The 24,491-nt window shown below is 26.8% G+C and overlaps 2 protein-coding genes across 3 annotated transcripts; both read left to right on the forward strand.

Annotated features, from left to right (window-relative positions):
* The first annotated feature begins 2,614 nt into the window (after positions 1-2,614).
* LOC129607364 (facilitated trehalose transporter Tret1-2 homolog) lies at positions 2,615-7,250 on the forward strand. Its single transcript, XM_055518326.1, has 6 exons — positions 2,615-2,725; positions 4,884-5,020; positions 5,465-5,600; positions 5,685-5,879; positions 5,941-6,089; positions 6,154-7,250. Exons 2-6 carry the CDS (start codon positions 4,919-4,921, stop codon positions 7,099-7,101), a joined length of 1,530 nt encoding a protein of 509 aa, XP_055374301.1. The 5' UTR covers positions 2,615-2,725; positions 4,884-4,918; the 3' UTR covers positions 7,102-7,250.
* A 3,839-nt stretch (positions 7,251-11,089) lies between these two features.
* LOC129607281 (facilitated trehalose transporter Tret1-2 homolog) lies at positions 11,090-17,920 on the forward strand. Of its 2 annotated transcripts, none has more exons than XM_055518167.1 (6): positions 11,090-11,306; positions 15,400-15,536; positions 15,922-16,057; positions 16,270-16,461; positions 16,554-16,702; positions 16,766-17,920. In XM_055518167.1, exons 2-6 carry the CDS (start codon positions 15,420-15,422, stop codon positions 17,708-17,710), a joined length of 1,539 nt encoding a protein of 512 aa, XP_055374142.1. In that variant the 5' UTR covers positions 11,090-11,306; positions 15,400-15,419; the 3' UTR covers positions 17,711-17,920. The 2 variants fall into 2 exon arrangements, with proteins under 2 accessions (XP_055374142.1, XP_055374143.1); XM_055518168.1 differs by lacking the exon at positions 11,090-11,306 and adding an exon at positions 12,773-12,892.
* Positions 17,921-24,491: the final 6,571 nt, after the last annotated feature.

A 24,491-nucleotide genomic window follows, 5' to 3' on the forward strand; every position in this document is an offset into this window, starting at 1 on the left:
TTAAGCTTATTGTTTGTAAAGATCAATAAAATTAAATTATTTTATTATCTTAAGCTATTTTGAAAATTTTTATTAAAAATTAATTTTAATTTTTAATCGTAAATTTAAAATATGAGTAATGATGATTTGGCCAAATTGTTCTGGATTTTCCATAGTATGCTTTCCTACAATCTACATACATATAAATAAACCCAGATATTCCCTTTTCATATCAAAAATTTTAAATTAATTCTATTTTTATACTTTAATATTGCAGCTCTTTATATTTATAGGAATATTAAAATAATTTATGAATAATTTATTGCAAAAATTTTTGGCACGCTTTTTAATTAACATTCAATTAAATGAATGACATGCGCATTCACATTTTAATTAAACAGAAGTGAAAAAAAAAATTAAATTATTAATTAAATGTATATGTATAACAAAATATAATTTAAAAATGTTATTCCTGTTATTAAGTAATTCAAACCGAATAAAATTTATCAGAAAATCAATAAACGAGTACTTACACGAAGAAGATACGAAAACTTAAGAGACAATACGTCATTTGGGAACGTCATAATCGATTACAATCAAATCATAACATAATATGTGTGTACTTGTGCACGTGATTATCACAATTAATTTTGAAAACAAGTAAAATACAAATTGATGTTATGTACATACACTCATAAATTATGAAAGGCAGAAAATAAAATATGACAACAGAATAAGAAACTGATTAAAACTGGATTCGAAAAAAAAGAATTTTTGTTTTACATTTTGAAATCCTATACAATTCTTATTGGCGATATCTACATAATTGCATCATTATAGTGTTGCTCTCATTCCACTTAATCTTTTTGAACTCATTTACATACATGCATACATACCTGTTTTATTTTCTAAGTAAATTATTTTGTGTCGAAAATAAATAAATTTGTGCTCAGCAATAAGTGTTAAATGAGTATGTTGTAATTAATCAAAATTATTTTGGTGCTATTTTACGAGTAATAACTATTCGTTACGAAAGATGGCGCAGAATATAAATGTATGCGAACTCTATATTATGACAGTTAAATTCGTAACGAAAATTTTGGGCCATTTGATATCGAGCATACTTGATAATTAAAAGAATTATTTCTGTTAATCTATACGTTTCCGCCTCACTTAAAAGATTCTTCACCCCACTCAAATTATGAATAAATATTTTGCTTTCAGAATACTAAATACGTTAAAGTTAACCGTATAATTGAATAAGCTTTCAAAAATATAAAAAACTATATATAGAAAGTTTTATTTTAAAAACAGCAGCTGCATCGAAAATCTGATGCAATTTTAATGTAAAATTTTCTAAGCCCAATTTAAGATATGTAATAATTTCAAGATTTCATCAATTATATCTGTCATAATAATTATTAACATTTTAATGTAATGGATAACATGTTTTGTAGCAAGGTCACATACCCATTAGTTACAATTAAAAATAAATGCGTTTTATATACAATGCAATTATTACGAGTTTATTCAAAATGGATCAGTAGTGTGAAAAAAACGGCTCGTTAATAGTATCAATTTTAAGTACTTGCTTCTATTTAGAAATCAAAGAGCGGGCAGATCCACACAGATAAAATTTAATTTTTTGTTTAGTTTTTCAAATATTGAGCGTTCCAAACAGATAAAACTTTAAATTTTATTATGAGCGTTCCAGACAGACAAAAGTTGAAATTTTATTATGAGCGCTCCAGACAGAAAATGTCTCATTTTTTATTAATTTGTCAAATATTGAGCGTTCCAGACAGACAAAAGTTGAAATTTTATTATGAGCGTTGTAGACAGACAAAATCTCAAATTTTTTGTTAATTTTTAAATATTGAGCGTTCCAGACAGATATAACCTCAAATTTTATTATGAACGCTCCAGACAGACAAAAGTTGAAATTTTATAATGAGCGCTCCAGACAGACAAAGTCTCAAATTTTTTATTAATTTGTCAAATATTGAGCGTGTCAGACAGATCTAACTTCAAATTTTATTATAAGCGTTCCAGACAGACAAAATCTCAATTCTTTGTTAATTTGCCAAATATTGAGCGGACAAAACTAGCCTTTTACTATACTTTAAGTATAGTCGTACTGTATTACCTTTAGAATTTTATTTCATAATTTTTAAAGCGATCAATTTTTAAACATAATTTTTTAGTTATGTCAATGCACGTACAACTTTATTTTTACTAAGTACTAGACAAGGTTTTTATAATGAATTTTCCAGACAACATAAAACATAAGAAATTTTCGAAGTATGCATAAAATTTGCTCCGGAATAAGAACGCATTTAATTACGTATTTATTTATGCAACGTAAGGTAAATATTTTGATTTTATTACAACTTACTATAGTAAGTATATTATTTACATACAAGCTTACAAGGTTTATAATAATAAGTTTTACAGAATTAAAAAAAAAAACTTCACAATAGAACTTTTTTTATGAATTAATTAAAATTAAACTAAAAAAAATAATTTACATATTAATGTAAAATAAAATTTTCTTTTCAATTTTCACTTCAGTTAAATTTTACTTTTAACTGAATTCGGTTGTGCCTTTAAGTTCTGGTTCAAATAAACCCAAAAGCGGAAAGGGAATTTTAAATTTTATTATTAGACAGAGCAAGATAAAGAAAAATGAGTTCTAATTAAGAAAGTCATTTTTAATTAATTAAATATTTTTAATTTTAAAATTCAGGTGAAAATTTTGGAATACAATTTTTTTTTAATATTTTAAATATAAATTGAATATTTGTAAATAAGTGTTGTGTACACAAGATGCAAATTTCTAAAATTACACAAAAAATAAATTTTAAATAACTACTAACTTAAAAAGTTAAAAAAAGTAAAAATTAAAAAATTTCGAACCAACCGCTTTCGCTATCAATTATATTTTAAAATAATTAAATATTATTGAGCTATAACTGTTATATGGTCTATAGCTCTTTAACTACTATACTCTTCTGCTGTAAGTAAATGCAATAATTTGGTAACTTAAGGCTCTTTATAAACTTAAGGTTCTATTTTACCAACCAGAAGGTTCGAATAAGCCGACGTTTGACTGTAATATTAAAAATTATATACCGATGGTGTAACGCAAAAATATGCTAAGTAGCAAATTTAAAATTTTCTAAAGCCTTTTAATTCAGAGTTAATTAGAATAACGTTATATAATTTAATTTTTATTCTTGTTTTTGTTTTCTAATTAAACTACTTAAATTAGTTTTTGACTTCAAATGAGCTTTAAAATTTGAGTTTTTGCGAAACTACCATAAAATGGCTTATAGTCTTAAAATTACTAATAACAACTGATGTGCCTTAGTATTTTGTGTTTCATCACTATGTCAGTTTTTGTAATATAAACTTTCTAAGAAAGCGCTTAGCGTATTTCGCTACTTCAACCTTACACTTAACCTATTTCAACCACACCTCTCTGGCAAGGTAATACACGTACGGCACTGAATTCTATACCACACAAAGGGAAACGTTTCAAATTAGTATTATAGTGTAAAAAATCGCATTTTCAGAAATTTCTTACTTAGCATACTTTGGCACTACATCATCGAATGTAAAAAATAAATTCCCGTGATCTCAAAACACTTCCAGTTTTATACAATAGTGTATAACATAAGTTACTTATTTTTAAATTTTTAATTGTATACAAAACCGCAAACAAAAGAAACACCTCACATTTATACCAAATTCGTTAATCATACGGAATTTATTATTAAGGGCAAATACTAATTTCTTTTTTAAGCCATTACGTTTAAACATTTTATATGTATATGTATAACAAAATATTTTATATGTATAACAAAAAGTACAAACTGTTATACTCATAAATTTTTTTTTAGTTGAAAATTGAATTTTTTTTTTTGCGAGAAATGAAATTGTTATACTACGTATAACAAAAAGTACAAACTGTTATACTTATAAACTTTATTTTTGGTTTAACATCGGTTTTTTTTTTGTGGGAAACCAAATTGGATTTTCAACCCTTTCATTGAATATTTGAAAATTTTATTTAAAATTTGAACTTTGATAATTTATTGAATTGAATTTCAAACTCTTAATCTTAAAGTGAATCAGTTTTGAAGTCACAAGATTCCTAGTCTATTAATGAATATTTTAAATTATTCTACTAGAATTTTATTATTGAAAATCCTATATAAAATACTAGTATAATAAATTTTTAATATTTTTTTATTTTAAAGATCTAAAAAGAACTGGTTTCCTTATCTAGCTTCTTTCTGATATTTTGTATGTATAACAGCAATTATTTTAAAACTAATAATTATTAATTTTTAGATTATAATAAAAGTAATTGTTACCCTGGGTAATTAAAATTGAATTCTCCATTTATATAAGTAAAAAAATTCTATATAGCGATAATATTTTGGATTCATTTTTATGGTCAATTAATATTGCTATATGGTTTAGGAAAGTTTTTGAAATTTTATGCAAAATAATGAATGAAAGCATTATTAAAAATAAAATTATTAGAAATTTTTGAATTTCATTTAAATTGTTATGATTTTAATTTAATTGAAAGCTTACAAGAAATCAAGAAAAAAAATCATTAGACTTTTGCATGCCTTTTCTCATATTATGAGAATTTCATTTAAGATTTGAAATTCAAATAAAATTTAAATACAAAAGAAATTATTAAATTTCACAATTGAATTTAATAGAAGATGAAATTTTTGAAAACCCACCAACAATATTAATAATTTCAATAAATTATTTATTCATTTATAAACAATTCGATTTAATAACAATTAAACTGCATAAAATTAAAATATTCTCACATATTCGGACACTTAAATTTTTTTTGAATAAATTTGGAAATTTTACAGATTTTGAGATTTTTTTTGGTAAACAAAAAAACAAGATGCGGCCAAAACTGGAAACAATAAAGCAATTTAGTAGATCTTTAAGTACTTTTAGTAACACAAAACCATTAGGATTAAGGACAAGAGCTGTGCTCCGACAGGTAAGTTTCATTGCATTCTATCGGACTTTAAACACTAAATTATAACTGTCTTTAAACCGGTTTACTCGAAATTTTACCCTTTCAGAGGGGACTTTTAGCTTAGCCCCTTAATTTTGCAATCCCTTCAATTGCCAATAAGCTGTTATTAGAATAGTATTCTTGAATTTCTTTACAAAATTGAAAGAACGCCAAATTCTGTGTTATTCATGAATTGCTTAATTCAAGTTTAAAATATACCTGTATGCATAACTTTTATATGTACAAGGACTCGAATTCATATTCAGAACTTGAATTTGTAATAAAATTGAGAATTATAAAACTCAAACTATGTATTTAGTTACTTGTAACCTCTAAAAATTAAAATATTCTTGGTACATTAATAAAATAATTCTAATTTCTTGGATAATGTGTAAATACAATTGCTTTCTATTTTATAAAAAAAAGGTATCCATGGTTGTTTTAGCAAATTTATGCTCAGTCCCTGGTGGAATGGCATTAGGTTTGCCAACTGTTACTCTAGCACAATTAAAAGATACTAGAAATTCATATGCTTTAAATGAATCACAAGGATCATGGTACGGTAAGTTGATTACATCAAAATCAAACCTGAATTTATTCAATCCCCCATAAATATATGCAATTTTTTATAATTTATTTATTGTAGCATCCATAAATGCAATTGCATGTCCACTTGGTAGTCTTTTAAGTAGTTATTTATTGGATAAAATTGGTCGGAAGAGAACAGTCATCTCTGTCAATATAATTTCAATATTGTCATGGATAATATTGGCAACATCATCATTTCATGAGGACAATTTAATATTTTTCATTCAAGTTATGATATCACGATTTCTTATGGGTAAAATAATTATTAAAATTTAAAAAAAAAAAAATTCACCACAATATATATATATATATAGGAATTTCAATGGGATTAGCTAGTTCACCATGTGGTGTATATGCTGCTGAAATAAGTCATCCAAGTTTAAGAGGTCGTTTAACATTGGGAACATCAGTCGGTATTGCTACTGGGGTTTTCATTATTTATACAATAGGATATTTTATAAGAGTAACGCAAAGATTTTTTTAACCAAAATTTGTAATTTTAATTATTTTTTGTTTTGTTTCAACAGGATGATTGGAGATTAATTAGTATTTTAGCTTTAGGTTATACAATAATTGCTTTCATGCTTGCCTTTATTATTGTCGAATCTCCCAGTTGGTTATTATCGAAACGTCGTAATGAAGAGGCAAAACAAGTTTTACGTTATTTCAATGGAATTAAAAAATCAGATACAAATGTTTATAATGAAATTGAAAATGATTTTGCGACAATGGAAAAATCATTATCAAATCCGAATGGTCAGAAAAAAGAAAAACTATGGATAATGTTAAAAAGACCAGAGGTCTGGAAACCATTACTAATTATGATTGGTTTTTTTGCTTTTCAACAATTTTCTGGAACTTTCGTTGTCATTGTTTATGCTGTACAACTTTCAATTGATGCTGGTGTTAATATTGATCCTGTACTATGTGCAATAATTATTGGATTGACACGTTTATTAACAACATTTCTAGTTGGTTTTATTTATGATAAATGGGGTAGAAGACCACCAGCTATTTTATCTGGTTTCGGTATGTCAATATGTATGATATTATTAGCTGCATGTACATGGTATCCAGATTTGGGTAATATACCATATTTTGCAGTTGGTTGTATTATTGTATACATTTTGACGAGTACTTTGGGTTTATTAACTTTACCATTTTCAATGCTATCAGAAGTTTATCCACCAAAAATACGTGGTCCATGTGCTGGAATTACAACTTGTTTTGGATATTTGATGTCATTTATAGCTGTTAATCGATATATGGCTATGGTTGATGGTATTGGAAAAGAAAATGTTTTTGCATTTTATGGTGCCGTATCTTTTCTATCTATAATATTTCTTTATTTATTTTTACCGGAGACAAAAGGTAAAAGTCTTATTGAAATTGAAGAATATTTTATATATGGTAAAGATGGTAAATTAGCTAAAAAAGCGAATTTAGAGAGAAGGGAAACTATAACAACTTATTGAAAGTTTATATGTAGAGAAATTTTGTGATTGTATATATAGCGTTGGTATTAGAATAGAATGTGATAGCAGTAGCAGTAAGAACAATGTAGTTATAAGACATTAATGACATTTATTATTCGAATATTTTTATGAAAAATAAATTTTAATGAAAAGAACTAGCTCCGTATAGAATTTCTCTAAAATATTTCAAAGTAAAAGCATTAAACACGTTTGGAATTAAGATTGTTATATTTTTTTGATTTAATGGAAACAGAGACTTTCCGGAATTCGACTTGGGTTTTGAATATTTATTAGATTTTGAACATAACTTCGTTACTGAAAATTAATCATTGTTGTTGATGTAAAAAAGATGAAGTCATTCGTAATTAATTGTTGAAGTTTGGCTCACAAATTTTTATAACCGACTGTTCCAGTTTGTGGTACAATAACCATATTTATTTAGACGATTGATTACGCCTTAATTATCATATTATTATGCTTTATAGTTTTGCATAAGTCTTAGGCTGAGAAATATTCTACATTTCAATTTTTTCAAATGAATTTTAATTAAATTATAAATTTTAATTGAAAAGTTCATTTTAAAAGTTGGTTCATCGTCCTTTATTCTCATAAATTATGTGTAAATTATTTTTGGTCCAAACCATTTCCAATACATGAATCATTCGTACATACAACGGAGAAGAAAACTGAATAAAAGACTAATATTTTTTATTTTAATTCCATTTCGCCTAAATTTATGCAATATTTTTTTGGAAAATTCTAATTTATCCAATTTAACAGATTATTACTAGCATACATTATGGATATCCTACATTATAAGGTGTTAGATTTTATTATTTTTTTCTTATAACAGAATTTATTTTGTTAACAATTACAACAATCTGTTATTGTACTCACAATACGAGTACGAGTACTCGGATATCCGAGTACTCTTATGCTTCATTCATTCTTATTCTATTAAATATGTGGTGAATAATTTGTGTACAAATTTTATTAATCAAATATTTGTGATTACTTTTTTTGCTTTTGTATTCGTTATGAGTTATGACGACAATTCTGACGTCATTTAAAGCAATATTGTTAAGAGTAAAATAATGTTTGAAATTTAATGGTAACACTGCAATATAATTCTGTGCCTATGTTTGTACTTTTCTTGTTTTAAATGTTCTATTACTCGTATGTTTTTGTATTTATTTACATAAAATGGATCATGCCGCGTTTTAACTAATATATTCAAAATATTTGCGATTGATTCTATAAAAATTAATTAAAATTTTGTTGATAAGGGCTACATATGTATATATATATAAAGGTATATATTATGTCCACATATTATTGCGAGCTCACGAATTTCAATATTTTGGTCAGAAGCGTTTTAAGAAGATAAGAAAAAGGGATAAGCAAGAATCAGGGGAGAATTCTCACCGGGATCCTATTAGATACGTAGGCTGTACTGGGAAATGAAAACACTAGCAGACTCTCAGGAGTCTCAGCACATTTTGATGAGAAAAGTGTGATGCTCTCGTTTTTATAGAAAAAGAAGACTCGTGGAGAAAGTCGCTCTAATGAAAAGGGAAATATTAGGCGACTTTTCTGAATCTCACATCCTCTACAATTTATCAAAGTGGCAGATCTTGAGTACTGTAAGGGCACATTTCGACGTCAGGAAGTGCTAGGCTTAATAGATCCTTATACGTAGTTATAGTGCACTGTCACCCCAGTTGCACAAATCTACAATTCAAACTGATATAATATTTATGTATGCGGTTTGCACAAGGTTGCCAAATAACTCTGCAAATCAAGATTTCTTAACATATTTATTAATTGCATCAAAAGTAATCTGGTGATTCATTCATTTTTGCAACACAATTATTATTATTGGATCCCATTAAAGATTAAATTGTAAGTACGCCTGTTGCTATTATTTTCACATTTTAAATTGATAATTTATAAAATGCGCCTTTTTATTAATGAATGTATTCACTCTTCGAAGCGATATGAATTTTTTTTTATTAATTGATTTTAATAAAATTGACATGAGATGAAGTCTCTATACTTTTTTAACACACTTTTGTCCTACTTTAATTGTTTTTTTATGATTCATTTTAATAAATTTTTTTTTACCCAAGGATTCATGACACAGTAAAATTCATGACAAAGTGATATCAATGCTGCAATAATAACTTAATTTGTATCAGCTCGATCTACAGCATTATAAGTAGTTCTCAATCCAAAGACAGTTTGATTTCTAGCATTACCCGATGCTTGTTATCGTCTTCCACCATTATTTTATGAAATATTCAATTTCTCTTCAAAAGTTATAATTTCATAAGACTTGAATTATCTGTACATAGTAACAAAAAAAAAAAGGTGATCTCGAATTAAACGATTAAAAAATTGTAATCGAATAGAAAAATCATGAATTCGAAAGATCTTTTTAACATAGCATTGCCAACACTACTTACTTGATATAACAATAAAATCTCTACAGAGATGTAATTAAAACAAAATATAGAAAAACGTATGAACTAAAGGTAACAAAGGGTATGTGACGAAAGCTTTAAATAATAAATAGACTTCGATAAATTCGTAGACTAAAATCGGGACACAGCAAAATACTTCTTATTAAAGTCCAAAGTCGATTGTGTTTTCCAATATTATAAATCATCGTGGAACTTGCGTTAGAGTATACAGTCTTATTCACGAAGCCTTAAGTACATGATTGCTGGACATTTTTACATATGCGTCCAATTACTAAATCCATTTGTTAAGGCTGCTCTTGCTCCCTGAAACATCAGTAACAACATAGTTGAACATTCGAGTTGTACCATTATTTCATTGTTTAAAAAACAAACGGGCTTGATGGAAACTCGTTATAGTAGACAAATTATTTTTATAACATATGGCAATACTATAAAATTACAATAATATTGTGATATTCATGCATAACACGTTCTTGTATAATGTCAACTATCTGCACATATTAAGCAATGATGACTTTTCAAAAAAACAAGAATTTCTTTTTAGAATTTTAAGCACCCAAAAGAAAAAAATTATTTATTTTGTCTTTCTTTTTTGTTAATGGTGTATGCCGGTCTGTATTATTGGGGATGTGTTGAATTAGAAATGATCATATTTTATTAGCGATACTAATTATGAAAATGCGAAATGGAAAAGAACAGGAAATTTGAGTTGTTGCGATGCGGTAGGATTCGAGAAGTAATGAGAAATTGAGATCTATAAAAACTTTCGGAAAAACTGTTATACATTTTAAATGAGATTTAGCCCTGTATTTTACAATACATAACTACACATGTTTCAATTAAAATATTAAAACCTATCCGATCCTAAATGTAATATGCAAACTGACCTAATAACGCACTCAAGGGTTAAGATATTATTAAACAATTTTAACGAGAAATTCCAAAACATTTCTAAGGTATTTCGCTGCAGGTATATGCTTAAATTCCATTTTATTTTACGTATAATACAATTAATTGACTAAGTTGATATTATTATAATAAACAATAAACATACATACATCCAAACATATTTGATTCCAAACAACCGGCTTGATTTAAATAATTATTACAATTTACAAACAATAATAATCATTATAACAAACAATACACAATATTATTTGCGCCCAGTCAACCGATTCAATTCGAATGTCATACATAGTGATTTGTATGATTGACACGGGCTTGATGGCAAGTAAGATTAAGATTTTCACATTCATTTTCAAATTATATTATCAATTAATTTATTGTACTGCTCACACATGTATTCACATAATTCAAAATTTAAAAAAATATACACTGTATACGTACGTAACATATAACACATTCAATATTTTTATTGATTATAAAATCGTACATTTGTACCTACTCAAACAAAACCAGTTTTTCAACTTTAAAATATTTTTAAAACAGTTATTTAAATTTGTATTTCTTTTGAGTTTTTAATTCAGTTGTATTTAAGACTTAATTAGGTGCGGTACTGTTACGGTAACAGAGAAAACACAAAATAAATTTCCGTTCGGATTTAATTAATAATTTTTTTTTTCTCTGAGAATTAAGTAAAAAATCAGAGAAATAAAGAGAACAAAAAAAATTTTTGTTTTTATATTATTTTGGTCTTGAATTTCTAAAAAGATATTGAACTCGGTTAAAGCATAATACCTTAAACATCATAATTTAAATAAGGTGATAATTATTTATAGTAATTACAATTAAATTAAATAAGTTAAACAAAAGAAAAATATTGAAATACGCAAGAAAATAATTAAAAAAAGTGTTGACACCCTTTATTGTTTTCAAGAGAGAAAAAAATTTTTTGATTTTGGTGCGCAATTTTATTTTAATCGCAGCAATATTAGAAATAAAGAAATTGAAAAAAAAAATATAGAATAAGTATTTGAATTAAAAAATAATATTATTGATAAAAAAATTATTTTTCATACATGCAAAGAACAACAAGGAAAACAAAGTTTTTTCTGTAAAATTTTCGGCAATTTTTAAAGTTTGTACCATTAAATAAATAAAATTTTTAGTGAGAATTCGGTGAAATTAATCAGAAATAATATAAGATTAAAGCTACATTATAAATCAAAATGGAATAAATAAAAAATCCAAGATTAACTAAATCTGATATTTTTTGTTTCATTTAAGTGGGTATAAAACTAGAGCTATATTTCGAATTTTCATAACATAAATTCTAAGAAATGGATTTCTCTAAAGAATCCAAGTATTTATTAATTCCCAAAATCAAGTTTTTTCCAAATAAAAGCTAAAACCTTTTAAAAACGCCTAAATTTAGGTCAATATATAGATTTTATGTATAGAAATATTAAATATATTGTTAGTTTTATTGGTATGTGTGTGTAGTAACGCTAGAACGTAATATACTGACTCCATAATCAATTAATAATCAGTTGAATTAGATTTCGAATTTGGAACATTTATCGGAAAAATACGGAATTGAAAGTTAGTAATTTCTTATATAATTTCTTGTTGTGGTGTAAAGTTCCAGCTTAACCTTTTTCTTTTAAAATTACGAAAAAATATATCAATTTCATTTAGTTTTTAACAAAAACACAACCAAAATTATTAAACTGTAATTATGTAGTTTTTAATGTACTCTCGTATAGTATTAAAACTACTTCTACATTTCATAGCGACAACAATGTATGAGCAAGTATCAAACATGTTGGAATATTGGCATATAATTTTGTATAGGTATATAACACTTTTGTGTTGACACATATTTTTTTATATATTATGTAAACAATTAAACTATTTAAAAAATTTTACACAATAAAATAAATAATTGTCGCTTCTATATTTCATACTGACAACGTTGTATGAATAGATATCAAACACGTTCGAATGCTGGTATATCGTTTTGTATATATTATAGGTACACACCGTTGTGTTTACGTATACATATTAAGTAAACAATTAAAATATTTTTTAAAAACTTCTTAAAAATAAGAAAGAAAAAAAGTAATTTAAAAAATTTTTCACGTCTCGTCTTTCAAATTTTACTTAATTTACATTAATGCTTCATAATTTGCTTACATTTGATTTTATTCCATTATTATTATTAGTGGAATGTGAATCATTTTATAAACCTTGTATACGTTTATAGTTATGGCACGCAGGTGATAATTATATGATGAAAATAATACTTAATTTTGAGTTGAAAATCTATTTTAAGCCTTTGAATTCTTGGTACCTAAATTTTTGAAATGTTGATTGCATAACTTGTCAGTTTAACTTATTGTAATCGGGTAAGTTTTCTTTTCTTTAAAGAATATTCAAGTAACTGATATGTCAACAGAATTTAATTTAATTTCATATAATATGTTATAAAGTATTCGAAATTCGATTTCGAAAGTAATAAATAAAACTATCAATTCTTAATTCGTATTTTTTCTTATAGATACGAATTAAAAAACAAATTTTGCACCGCAAAATATTTTTGAAACACTAAAATTATTTCAACAAAAAATGCCGTGTGTTATAATAAACAAGTGATTAAATATTTTTATAAATGCTGTGCCTATAAAGTAAATAAGCTTATAAAATAATAGAAATTTCGGCTCTTATCAAATTTATTATTAAATATAAATATTTTTTGCGAGATTATTTGATATTTTTTTTGCAAATTAAAACCCGACAATTAGTGTAAAATGTAAACAAATCTGAAATCATATTTGATATCGAAAAAAAAAAATAAAGTTGTATAATAAAATTTTATTATTTTTTATCACACTTAATTTTATATTGTACTAAAATATTTGGAAAAATTCTGATAAACCTTTGATTACTCATTTAATTTTTGATAATTTTCATATTACGCCTGTATCCTGTAATAAAAGTGATAAAATCTGATTGAGGCGTGTGTTTAATTTTATTTTATACTTTAAAAGAAAGGTCATTTATTAAATTAATCTATATTAATCAACTACAAAAATATCAAACATCATAAAAACTTTATTTGAAAGCTGATTAAAGTAAATTATTTGATAAGTTTTTACATGCGTATGCAAGATGTTTTATTTCTCAAATATAATGTTGTGTTATTGAGGTTTTAAGAGACTTAAGAGCCATAATCGGTTAACTATGCTACCACAAAAACCGATAACTGCACTCTACATTTCAAGAATAAAAACTTTTTTAAGTAACATTTGAGAAATAGCTTCATATACTTACAGCAGGAATTTCGAAATTGAAAATTCGTTTCGTCGTCGGACTTGAGCTGGCATTTTTATGGTGTTTACAAATTTTTTGTTTCAAGAAATAAACAATAACAAAGCTGCATTTTTCATTGAATACAAACGTAATTCACAGAATCTTAATAAGTAATTGTTTATTTCCGAGTACGACTATAAGCATGCGATTGTGATTGATTTACGATAATTAACAAGAATTCAAAGTATGCAGTAATATTTAGTATTTTATAATAAATGCTCATTGACTATTCAAAAAGAAAACAAATGCATTAAAGCTTCAATTATGTAATCTTGTTCTATGGAATCAACTGTATAGAATTGGAATCATGATTGTGTCAGATATAAAAAAAATTCATTATAAAAATAAATTGTTTAGTAATTTTTACGATAATTTATTAAAATTTACGATTATAATTGAAAATTCTGATGTTTTTCAGAATAACGAATATTCTTCTTCAGCTGTTGGCCGTACGAACGTATGTTATGTAACGAGTACAATAAAAATGTTGGCTCCGTTCGTCGTGAGATTTGAGATATAAATATAAGTGTATGTTTTCTATTACCGTTGAATTCGATTTATCGATTTAAACATGTTTTTCCGCCTATAAATCCGTCTGTCCCAACGATAACTCAAAAACTAATTGAGCTAAGCTCACCAAATTCTCACAAATGATTTATAAAAGTTAATGACGAAAAACTTTTTTTTGGGCAGGTCACCCTACATTTTCAAAAGCTTGGCTATATCTCAAAATTTATATAATATATTACATAAAATTAAACAGTACTTACTGAAATTTTGCAACAACAATTACTTCCGTACGAACGTATGTTTATGAAGGTTATTATAAATTTGCCACTCCGTGATGTTTCTTCCTTATACTCGAGTAAATGATCGGATACGGCTTAATTAAAATCGGAGTGTGCCATAGTCAGCTATTGCATATTTCTTTGCCAACAGGATAGCAAGTTCATACGGATTCAAGTTCACAGACTTGACATGATAAACTCTTTATACATAAATGCCTCAACATCTCTATACATATGTACCAGATGCTGGTTTTTATAATTTAAATGGCACTCTAAGCACCTAATCTACTAAATATATCGTTTATATTGCATTCACAAAAATATAATTGAAAAATCAATAAAAGCACAAAAAATTTGTTTTAAAATTAAGTCACGTATAATTGGAGAACATTTAAAATTAATACGAGTATGCTATTATAATAAAAGTAGCTATTTGAAAAATGAAAACACGAATTTTAAAAATTTTAAATTGGAAATATCGAGTTTCACCTACGTTCAACTACGTTATAGAAAAAAAAATATAAAAAAAAAAATCTTAATTAATTAACAATTTATTTGGAAACAAACTTTCTCTGACTCCTAAAATTTTATAAAATTTTGAATTGTGCTATTTAAATTCATTTGCGAATTATTAACCTTGGAACCTATAGCGCTTTTTTAGTAAATATTACTTAATAAATATAATGCTATACTACAAAAAGATTAATTTTACATTGCAAATTAATTAAAATTTCAAAATTAATTATTAATTTCAGATTTATTTAAAATTGTCAGTATGGAAGATGAAAATATTTTTGATAATTCGAAAAATCCACAAATTGTATCAGATGCTAGTAGTCCTTTAACTAAATTAAAACCATTGGGATTGAGGCCAAGAGCAATATTTCGACAGGTAAGATTATTATTAAACACGACAATTTATATAATAAGGGGGCTCCTTCCAAACTAATAAAGTTTGCGGTTAACTAAAAATTTTATTATAGTTTGCTAACATGCCAGTAAAGAATTAATTCGCGACTCATTATATTCGATATTTTCTGTAATTATTGCTTATTTAGTTGAAGACATCTAAATATTTCACGTCTCTTGATTAGCTTTGTCAGCTTTCTCAATAAAAAATCAAAAGTAGCTTTTAATTTTTAATTAATATTCATAATAATTGATGTAGCTAATTAACATTTATAATAACATTGTAATACACCAGGGCTATGAGTATTACAATGCTATACACATAAGGCAACATTCAAAAGTAAAATTTATTTACATTTTCTTTGCAGACATCAATGGTGATTTTAGCGAATTTAGGTGTAATATCAAGTGGTATAGCATTAGGTTATCCAACAGTAACATTAAAACAGTTAACAGATACACAAAATGCGAATGCTTTAACAATGTCTCAAATGTCATGGTTTGGTAAGTTTATAAATAACTTTTATATTAAAAATGTTTTAGCTATGAATAATGAGTACAATGACATTTTGCAATTTTACTTTTAACTTGATATTACTTGGATCAAAAGAAAAAGTTGTTGATTCAACAATTTGCTTATTAAAATCAAGTTTTAAGTATCTTAATATTCTGCCCACTTTCTTTTGTAACTTCATTAAATTAATTTTCTATTTCAGCATCGATTAATGCAATATCATGTCCTATTGGTGGCCTTTTATGTGGATATTTATTAGATAAAATAGGTAGAAAAAAATCAATTGTAACAATAAGTATAACAGCACTAATATCATGGCTAGTAATGACAACATCATTTCATGAAGATAATTTAGGATTTTTTATACAAATCATGATATCACGATTTATTATTGGTAACATTTTTTATTTAAAAATTAATTTAAATGTGGTTCGGAAGAATAATGTGACACAATATTATCTATTCAATTTGTATATTTTACAATAGGCATTACAACTGGAATGTCAAGTGCACCATGTAGTATTTATGCTGCTGAAATTTCACATCCAAAATTACGTGGACGTTTAACATTAGGATCATCTGTAGCTACTGCTGGTGGAATATTTTTAATTTATATGCTTGGATATTTAATAAGGGTAAAAAAAAAGCAAATGCTCAGACTTTGATAACATTTATTATTTAAAAAATTTTTGTTTTAGGATGATTGGATGACAATAAGTATTTTGTCTGGTATTTATGCATTAATATCATTAATATTAGGATTTATTATACCTGAATCACCAAGTTGGTTATTAACACAGGGACGTCATGAAGAAGCTAAGAAAATTTTACGTTATTTTCGTGGTATAAAATCAACTGATACATATTTTTATGAAGAAATTGAAAGAGAATATACAAGATTAGAAAAATCAGCTGTTCATCCGATTGGTCAAAAAAAGAAAAATTTTAGTAAAATGTTAAAGAAACCAGAAGTATGGAAACCATTATCAATTATGGTTATATTTTTTGCATTTCAACAATTCTCTGGAACATTTGTATTAATTGTTTATGCTGTACAATTTGCTATTGAAGCTGGTGTTACAATTGATCCATTATTATGTGCTATGTTTATTGGTTTAACACGTTTATTAACAACATTTCTAGTTGGTTATATATTAGATAAATGGGGTAGAAGACCATCAGCAATTATGTCTGGTTTTGGTATGGCAATATGTATGATATTATTAGCTGGCTGTACATGGTTCCCTGATTTAAATAACATACCATATTTAAAAGTTATATGTATTATTGTATATATATTTACAAGTACATTTGGTCTAATGACATTACCATTTTCAATGATATCGGAAGTTTATCCACAAAAAGTACGTGGTCAATGTTCTGGTACAACAATATTTTTCTGTTCAATATTATTTTTTATTGCAATTAATCAATATCCGGCAATGGTTAGAGAAATGGGAAAAGAAAATGTATTTGCTTTATTTGGTGCTGTATCGCTATTGGCAATTGTATTCATTTATTTCTTTTTACCAGAAACAAAAGGTAAAACATTACATGAAATTGAAGAATATTTCATATATGGTAAAAATGGTAGACCAGCTGACACAACAGAAGTTGAAATGAAAGAGATTTTTGTTAAATAAGAAGAAAATTGTGTTAAATTAAGAGTTTTAATATAAAATATTTTTAGGTAATTTTATTAAACTGTGATAAAATCACTTTAGTTTTGAGTTTTTCTTAGACAAACCTTAAATTTATAATACTTAAGTGAAATTATTTTGTTTTATGCATTAGAATTAAGAAAATTCAATTTGAAATTTTAAAACTCATTGTTTTAATGTCGATAATATTTATTGTGCTACTTTTATATTAAAGGAATGTATAAGACTTTTATTAATAATAAATTTAAAATATTTACTCAAGTTTTTATCGAAAATTTCGTTGCTTCTTTTGGAAATTTCTAAAATCATAGCTTTAATTCACCGATAAATTCTATTTAAAAGTTTTAGTACAAAATTATGTACAAATTTTTATCATTATTATTTAAAATTTATTAATTGAATCTGATAAGTTTCTTGACAATGTCACTTAAATTTTGTAAAAGGTTATGAATGAAAAATAATTTATAAATTTTTCAAGTGGTTTGTTGTGTAAGCACTTAATGTGTATATAGAATGAAGTGATTTGCTTTAAATAGAATGTTACCAATGTCAATAATGATATTATATTGTGAAAAGTTCGAAACAAAACTGATAACACTATCTAGGCGCATCTAAGGTACTTTAAAAATCGATATTTGTAATTCGTTCTTGTACATTATTTTAGTGTGATTACGATCTATTCTAATTCATGATTTTTAAGTACTAAATTCGAAATTTTTTGCAAATTTTAATTATTGAAAAATTTTAAAAGACAATCCAGATATTCAGAATCAGTGAACATTTGATGCTTAAAATACATGTAAAAATTAAATTATAAGTAATTTAGAAACAAATTGAATCATAGCTTGTAGCAAAAATATTTTTGGAGATATTTAAAAAAATTTTTGCAAAATTTTAAACGCGTTTTCTGGCTAAACTGGAAGAGATAGAGCAATTATATGTGTTTTTTGTGATCACTGAGAATTCACAGATTCTGCCAACATATGATAATAGGCTGTAATAATTTAAGTGTTTTTTGTGATCACTGGGAATTCACAGATTCTGCCATTATATGATAATAGGCTGTAGCAAAAATATTTTTGGAGATATTTAAAAAAATCTTTTGCAAAACTTTAAACGCGTTTTCTGGCTAAACTAGAAGAGATAGAGCGATTTTAAGTGTTTTTTGTGCTCACTGGGAATTCACAGATTCTGCCAATATATGATAATATGCTGTACCCAAAATATTTTGCGAGATATTTAAAAAAATCTTTTGCAAAACTTTAAACGCGTTTTCTGGCTAAACTAGAAGAGATAGAGCGATTCTAAATATTTTATGTGATCACTGAGAATTCACAGATTCTGCCAATATATGATAATAGGCTGTAATAATTTAAGTGTTTTTTGTGATCACTGGGAATTCACAGATTCTGCCAATATATGATAATATGCTGTAGCCAAAATATTTTGCGAGATATTTAAAAAAATCTTTTGCAAAACTTTAAACGCGTTTTCTGGCTAAACTAGAAGAGATAGAGCGATTCTAAATATTTTATGTGATCACTGAGAATTCACAGATTCTGCCAATATATGATAATAGGCTGTAGCAAAAATATTTTTGGAGATATTTAAAAAAATCTTTTGCAAAACTTTAAACGCGTTTTCTAGCTAAACTAGAAGAGATAGAGCGATTCTAAATATTTTATGTGATCACTGAGAATTCACAGATTCTGCCAACATATGATAATAGGCTGTAATAATTTAAGTGTTTTTTGTGATCACTGGGAATTCACAGATTCAGCCATTATATGATAATAGGCTGTAGCAAAAATATTTTTGGAGATATTTAAAAAAATCTTTTGCAAAACTTTAAACGCGTTTTCTGGCTAAACTAGAAGAGATAGAGCGATTTTAAGTGTTTTTTGTGCTCACTGGGAATTCACAGATTCTGCCAATATATGATAATATGCTGTACCCAAAATATTTTGCGAGATATTTAAAAAAATCTTTTGCAAAACTTTAAACGCGTTTTCTGGCTAAACTAGAAGAGATAGAGCGATTCTAAATATTTTATGTGATCACTGAGAATTCACAGATTCTGCCAATATATGATAATAGGCTGTAATAATTTAAGTGTTTTTTGTGATCACTGGGAATTCACAGATTCTGCCAATATATGATAATATGCTGTAGCCAAAATATTTTGCGAGATATTTAAAAAAATCTTTTGCAAAACTTTAAACGCGTTTTCTGGCTAAACTAGAAGAGATAGAGCGATTCTAAATATTTTATGTGATCACTGAGAATTCACAGATTCTGCCAATATATGATAATAGGCTGTAATAATTTAAGTGTTTTTTGTGATCACTGGGAATTCACAGATTCTGCCAATATATGATAATAGGCTGTAGCAAAAATATTTTTAGAGATATTTAAAAAAATCTTTTGCAAAACTTTAAACGCGTTTTCTAGCTAAACTAGAAGAGATAGAGCGATTTTAAGTGTTTTTTGTGATCACTGGGAATTCACAGATTCTGCCATTATATGATAATAGGCTGTAGCAAAAATATTTTTGGAGATATTTAAAAAAATCTTTTGCAAAACTTTAAACGCGTTTTCTGGCTAAACTAGAAGAGATAGAGCGATTTTAAGTGTTTTTTGTGCTCACTGGGAATTCACAGATTCTGCCAATATATGATAATATGCTGTACCCAAAATATTTTGCGAGATATTTAAAAAAATCTTTTGCAAAACTTTAAACGCGTTTTCTGGCTAAACTAGAAGAGATAGAGCGATTCTAAATATTTTATGTGATCACTGAGAATTCACAGATTCTGCCAATATATGATAATAGGCTGTAATAATTTAAGTGTTTTTTGTGATCACTGGGAATTCACAGATTCTGCCAATATATGATAATATGCTGTAGCCAAAATATTTTGCGAGATATTTAAAAAAATCTTTTGCAAAACTTTAAACGCGTTTTCTGGCTAAACTAGAAGAGATAGAGCGATTCTAAATATTTTATGTGATCACTGAGAATTCACAGATTCTGCCAATATATGATAATAGGCTGTAATAATTTAAGTGTTTTTTGTGATCACTGGGAATTCACAGATTCTGCCAATATATGATAATAGGCTGTAGCAAAAATATTTTTAGAGATATTTAAAAAAATCTTTTGCAAAACTTTAAACGCGTTTTCTAGCTAAACTAGAAGAGATAGAGCGATTTTAAGTGTTTTTTGTGATCACTGGGAATTCACAGATTCTGCCAATATATGATAATAGGCTGCAGCCAAAATATTTTGGGAGATATTTAAAAAAATCTTTTGCAAAACTTTAAACGCGTTTTCTAGCTAAACTAGAATGGATAGAGCGATTTTAAGTGTTTTTTGTGATCACTGGGAATTCACAGATTCTGCCAATATATGATAATAGGCTGTAGCCAAAATATTTTGGAGATATTTAAAAAAATCTTTTGCAAAACTTTAAACGCGTTTTCTAGCTAAACTAGAAGAGATAGAGCGATTTTAAGTGTTTTTTGTGATCACTGGGAATTCACAGATTCTGCCAATATATGATAATAGGCTGTAGCCAAAATATTTTTGGAGATATTTAAAAAAATCTTTTGCAAAACTTTAAACGCGTTTTCTGGCTAAACTAGAAGAGATAGAGCGATTTTAAGTGTTTTTTGCGATCACTGGGAATTCACAGATTCTGCCAATATATGATAATAGGCTGTAGCCAAAATATTTTGGGAGATATTTAAAAAATCTTTTGCAAAATTTTAAACGCGTTTTCTAGCTAAACTAGAAGAGATAGAGCGATTTTAAGTGTTTTTTGTGATCACTGGGAATTCACAGATTCTGCCAATATATGATAATAGGCTGTAGCCAAAATATTTTGGGAGATATTTAAAAAAATCTTTCGCAAAACTTTAAACGCGTTTTCTGGCTAAACTAGAAGAGGTAGAGCGATTTTAAGTGTTTTTTGTGATCACTGGGAATTCACAGATTCTGCCAATATATGATAATAGGCTGTAGAATGTAATAAAAAAATCTTTTGCAAAACTTTAAACGCGTTTTCTGGCTAAAGTAGAAGAGATAGAGCGATTTTAAGTGTTTTTTGTGATCACTGGGAATTCACAGATTCTGCCAATATATGATAATAGGCTGTAGCAAAAATATTTTGGGAGATATTTAAAAAAATCTTTTGCAAAACTTTAAACGCGTTTTCTGGCTAAACTAGAAGAGATAGAGCGATTCTAAATATTTTATGTGATCACTGAGAATTCACAGATTCTGCCAATATATGATAATAGGCTGTAATAATTTAAGTGTTTTTTGTGATCACTGGGAATTCACAGATTCTGCCAATATATGATAATAGGCTGTAGCAAAAATATTTTTAGAGATATTTAAAAAAATCTTTTGCAAAACTTTAAACGCGTTTTCTAGCTAAACTAGAAGAGATAGATCGATTTTAAGTGTTTTTTGTGATCACTGGGAATTCACAGATTCTGCCAATATATGATAATAGGCTGTAATAATTTAAGTGTTTTTTGTGATCACTGGGAATTCACAGATTCTGCCAATATATGATAATAGGCTGTAGCAAAAATATTTTTAGAGATATTTAAAAAAATCTTTTGCAAAACTTTAAACGCGTTTTCTAGCTAAACTAGAAGAGATAGAGCGATTTTAAGTGTTTTTTGTGATCACTGGGAATTCACAGATTCTGCCAATATATGATAATAGGCTGCAGCCAAAATATTTTGGGAGATATTTAAAAAAATCTTTTGCAAAACTTTAAACGCGTTTTCTAGCTAAACTAGAATGGATAGAGCGATTTTAAGTGTTTTTTGTGATCACTGGGAATTCACAGATTCTGCCAATATATGATAATAGGCTGTAGCCAAAATATTTTGGAGATATTTAAAAAAATCTTTTGCAAAACTTTAAACGCGTTTTCTAGCTAAACTAGAAGAGATAGAGCGATTTTAAGTGTTTTTTGTGATCACTGGGAATTCACAGATTCTGCCAATATATGATAATAGGCTGTAGCCAAAATATTTTGGGAGATATTTAAAAAAATCTTTCGCAAAACTTTAAACGCGTTTTCTGGCTAAACTAGAAGAGATAGAGCGATTCTAAATATTTTATGTGATCACTGAGAATTCACAGATTCTGCCAATATATGATAATAGGCTGTAATAATTTAAGTGTTTTTTGTGATCACTGGGAATTCACAGATTCTGCCAATATATGATAATAGGCTGTAGCAAAAATATTTTTAGAGATATTTAAAAAAATCTTTTGCAAAACTTTAAACGCGTTTTCTAGCTAAACTAGAAGAGATAGAGCGATTTTAAGTGTTTTTTGTGATCACTGGGAATTCACAGATTCTGCCAATATATGATAATAGGCTGCAGCCAAAATATTTTGGGAGATATTTAAAAAAATCTTTTGCAAAACTTTAAACGCGTTTTCTAGCTAAACTAGAATGGATAGAGCGATTTTAAGTGTTTTTTGTGATCACTGGGAATTCACAGATTCTGCCAATATATGATAATAGGCTGTAGCCAAAATATTTTGGAGATATTTAAAAAAATCTTTTGCAAAACTTTAAACGCGTTTTCTAGCTAAACTAGAAGAGATAGAGCGATTTTAAGTGTTTTTTGTGATCACTGGGAATTCACAGATTCTGCCAATATATGATAATAGGCTGTAGCCAAAATATTTTTGGAGATATTTAAAAAAATCTTTTGCAAAACTTTAAACGCGTTTTCTGGCTAAACTAGAAGAGATAGAGCGATTTTAAGTGTTTTTTGCGATCACTGGGAATTCACAGATTCTGCCAATATATGATAATAGGCTGTAGCCAAAATATTTTGGGAGATATTTAAAAAATCTTTTGCAAAATTTTAAACGCGTTTTCTAGCTAAACTAGAAGAGATAGAGCGATTTTAAGTGTTTTTTGTGATCACTGGGAATTCACAGATTCTGCCAATATATGATAATAGGCTGTAGCCAAAATATTTTGGGAGATATTTAAAAAAATCTTTCGCAAAACTTTAAACGCGTTTTCTGGCTAAACTAGAAGAGGTAGAGCGATTTTAAGTGTTTTTTGTGATCACTGGGAATTCACAGATTCTGCCAATATATGATAATAGGCTGTAGAATGTAATAAAAAAATCTTTTGCAAAACTTTAAACGCGTTTTCTGGCTAAAGTAGAAGAGATAGAGCGATTTTAAGTGTTTTTTGTGATCACTGGGAATTCACAGATTCTGCCAATATATGATAATAGGCTGTAGCAAAAATATTTTGGGAGATATTTAAAAAAATCTTTTGCAAAACTTTAAACGCGTTTTCTGGCTAAACTAGAAGAGATAGAGCGATTCTAAATATTTTATGTGATCACTGGGAATTCACAGATTCTGCCAATATATGATAATAGGCTGTAGCAAAAATATTTTGGGAGATATTTAAAAAAAATTTTGCAAAACTTTAAACGCGTTTTCGGGCTAAACTAGAAGAGATAGAGCGATTTTAAGTGTTTTTTGTGATCACTGGGAATTCACAGATTCTGCCAATATATGATAATAGGCTGTAGAATGTAATAAAAAAATCTTTTGCAAAACTTTAAACGCGTTTTCTGGCTAAACTAGAAGAGGTAGAGCGATTTTAAGTGTTTTTTGTGATCACTGGGAATTCACAGATTCTGCCAATATATGATAATAGGCTGTAGAATGTAATAAAAAAATCTTTTGCAAAACTTTAAA

This window comes from Condylostylus longicornis, unplaced genomic scaffold (assembly GCF_029603195.1).
Source record: "Condylostylus longicornis isolate FDR11 unplaced genomic scaffold, ASM2960319v2 ptg000027l, whole genome shotgun sequence".
In the NCBI taxonomy this organism is placed as follows: domain Eukaryota; kingdom Metazoa; phylum Arthropoda; class Insecta; order Diptera; family Dolichopodidae; genus Condylostylus; species Condylostylus longicornis.